Source organism: Pygoscelis adeliae, unplaced genomic scaffold (assembly GCF_000699105.1).
Source record: "Pygoscelis adeliae isolate BGI_AS28 unplaced genomic scaffold, ASM69910v1 Scaffold839, whole genome shotgun sequence".
NCBI classification, from domain to species: domain Eukaryota; kingdom Metazoa; phylum Chordata; class Aves; order Sphenisciformes; family Spheniscidae; genus Pygoscelis; species Pygoscelis adeliae.
In genome coordinates this window covers 171,735-174,860 of record NW_008825555.1, presented here as the reverse complement: position 1 = coordinate 174,860, position 3,126 = coordinate 171,735, and the positions used below count along the sequence as shown (strand labels likewise).

At 33.5% G+C, this 3,126-nt stretch overlaps 1 protein-coding gene across 1 annotated transcript in view; it reads left to right on the top strand.

Moving 5' to 3' along the window:
• PDE3B (phosphodiesterase 3B, cGMP-inhibited) overlaps positions 1–3,126 on the top strand; it is a 97,166-nt gene that overhangs the window by 89,305 nt on the left and 4,735 nt on the right. The window contains 2 exon segments of the mRNA XM_009332229.1: positions 344–457; positions 3,056–3,124. Of these exon segments, the coding sequence (XP_009330504.1) occupies positions 344–457; positions 3,056–3,124 (183 nt within the window).

Genomic DNA, 3,126 nt, shown 5'->3' with positions numbered 1-3,126 from the left:
CACCCCCATGTCACAGATGTTTGCACCAACCCAGGTGCTTGTAGATATCAGATTGGAAGCAATGCTAGTGGCTCACCATCACTGATTTAAAAGGCTACTTAATCCCTTCCTGACTCTCAGGTAGGATGAAGTATGCTTAGAGGATGTTTGATGTTTATCTAACTTGTTTCTTAAAAACATTTGGTGATAATAGCCTCTACTAACAATTGAAATTAAATTTTTCCTTTATATTTAATCAAAATCTCCCTTACAGTAAATTTGGTACATTATGTTTCTTTTTTTTCTTTGTTCCTTTTGATTATATTTCAGATAATATTTATTATTATATTTTGGTAATTTTCAGATCACAATCGTATACATGCCACAGATGTTCTTCATGCGGTATGGTATCTGACAACACGGCCCATTCCTGGATTTCAACAAATTCATAATGAGCATATAATGGAAAGTGATATGGGTGTGTATTCACATAGGTTTTTTTTTCTTTTTCTGTAAGAATGTTTTAATGAAACTACAATAGATAAAACAAATTACTCTGGAAGAAAATATCTAATTATTATAACTCAAATATTTTTTTTGTATTTTAGTATAAGGCAGTAGAAATATCTCAATGTTAGTCCACACCATTCAGAAATATCATGCAGTAGGTTTTTAGAAAACATACTAGATGAGCATGGTTAGTTTGTTAGCCAAGAATACAGGTTCACTTAATGAATTTTCTGTGCTGAATGAAACCTCTGTATACTGCTACAGTCAGCGTATTTTTAGCATTTGAAATAGATTAGACTAGGATTTCCTAACTTTATTGGGAAATTAAATAGACCAAAGAAAAAATACCAAAGTAAAAGTATTTAACTTAATTGTAGTTCTCCTTAATGGTTTTAGTGTAAAAATGAGTATTTCAGAATTCTGTATTAGGTATCACATGCAGATGTTCAGGCATTGAAGTGACTGCCCTAACAATAACTGTGTAAGAGCATCCCTGAAAGAGAAATAAAGACTTCAAATTCAAATTTTGTATGACATTAGTTCTAATGAAACTTGTTTTTGTGTTGTCTGTGGCTTCATGGAATTAACTTTTAAATTTAGATTTGTAGTTTTTACTAAAATATATACTGTAAGTAAAGTATAATTATTCTAAATATACAATTTTATACTAAAATGTATGTATTTAAGAAAAATAAAATGGGGAAATCAAGCACTCTCTAGGAACTCTATTTTATATGTGCAGTAAAAAAGACAAGATGCAAGTCGTGGCTTTTACGGGGCTGTAATTTTAAGAAGTAATTTGTGAACTGTACAGAACATCATACAGTATATGTTATTTCTTCCTTACTAATTAGCCCCTCTGCTGTCACCTTTTTTTCTTTTTTCCAACTTTGTCCATATCCACTGATTGCACCCTATTGCATTTTCTTTCTCTAAGTGTTAAAAGGGTTGGGACTGGAGACTTGACTGGATGAAAGAAAAATTATAAAAATCTTTTTGCTTCCCTTTGCAAGAAAGTAAAATTAAAATAAGAAATTATAGTCTTATTGCTTTGGAACTCTTCCAGTATAAACATTACTAGAATTTTTAATCCTCGCATTTTCCATTAAGGCAAAAGAGCCCCTTTTTATTATGCAGTGACGAAATAAGTACTATTGCTTTTTTTTTCAGATTTTTTTTTAAGTAGTGACTTTGTTCACGGGAAAGAGGAGAATAAAACTGTGAATCTCTTTATCACGCAAATATTTCTAACTTAATGGGTTTAGTTCCTTTTGCAATAGTTTCCGCTGTCCCCAGAGCTTTTCAAGAAATGGACAAATTATAGAAATACTAAGGGAGATGCTGACTGATCCTTTCTTAGCCTTATTGAGGTTGGAGAGAAACTGTGGAATGCTCTTTTAGTGCTGTCATTTTAAGAAGGGAATGAAATTCCAGGTCTGCATTAACAGCAGGAGGTCTTTAGCAGCATGACAGTAAGGGGAAGGCAAAAAAGTGACAGAGACCTTAACAGTAATGTGTAACCATTGGTATCCATGTGGGTTTTCCAAAATCTGTAGTTTGGACTCTGAGATGTAAAATTTTTGCTAGTTTTTCTCCTTCTGTTCATTCCCTCCCATGGAACAAATACCTAAAGTGCTTTTTAATAATTAAAAGCTTAGATTGTTATGGCTGCTATGCAATAAAGAGACATAGACTAGATGGCCAGTGTCCCTTGTCCCACCAGATTGCCTTCTGTGCTTGCTGAAACGTTCCTCTGAACCAGCCTTCTGCAGCATGAGTGAACTGTAGCTGCAAAGAGAGTGACTTCCTCTGTTTTATGTCTTCTAAGGCACCATACAGTTTCAAGGACCAAGGCAAATCTTTTCTTCCTTCTTCTCCTCTTCCAATGAGGGCAGTAAGTGTGGATATGTGCCCCACACATATTGCCAAAATTGTAAAGTCTACATTTCTTTTTCTAAAATTGCATGGCAAGAGGGAGCTCTGACTGTCGTGATTAAAAATATTTCTTTTTCCTGATTATGACTGTTCAAAGCTCTTCTGAAAGTCTCTTTTATTTGTGTGAATGATAGTTATCCCTCAGAATTGTAATGGGAAATCTTGTCTGAAAAAACAAATCCTGAGGTATATCTGTATGTAGCACTCAGTAAAGAATTGGTTTTAGAACAGGAACATTCTGCTTTCCAGTTTTGGGACGCTTCTTACAGGCTCCACAATGTCCTGTAGGATTTTGCCCTCCTTGTGTAATGTCATGAAACAGCTGAAGCTTTTTATGTATTTGTAAGAGTGCACCTACCCTTTTGGACAACCTGTGTGGCCATGACATTTACAACTTAACTGGCCTTTCAACTTTTCTTCAAAATTACTGGTTTATCTGTAAACAGTAGTATGACTTTTTTTTTAAAGTATAAGTCTTTCTTTGCCAATTATTCAGCTTCACAATTACAAGGATAATTATATTAAGATTATGTTCACAATAGTATCTGGCTGAGTCATTAAAATGTATTAAAAATATGAATGAAATAATGTTCTAAAAAATCTTTTATTTTTGCATTTTCAATGTTCTTAGATGAAGGCAGTGGTATTGCCCCTATTCAAGTCAGCTATATTTATTCAAAAAGTTGTTCTATTGCTGATGAC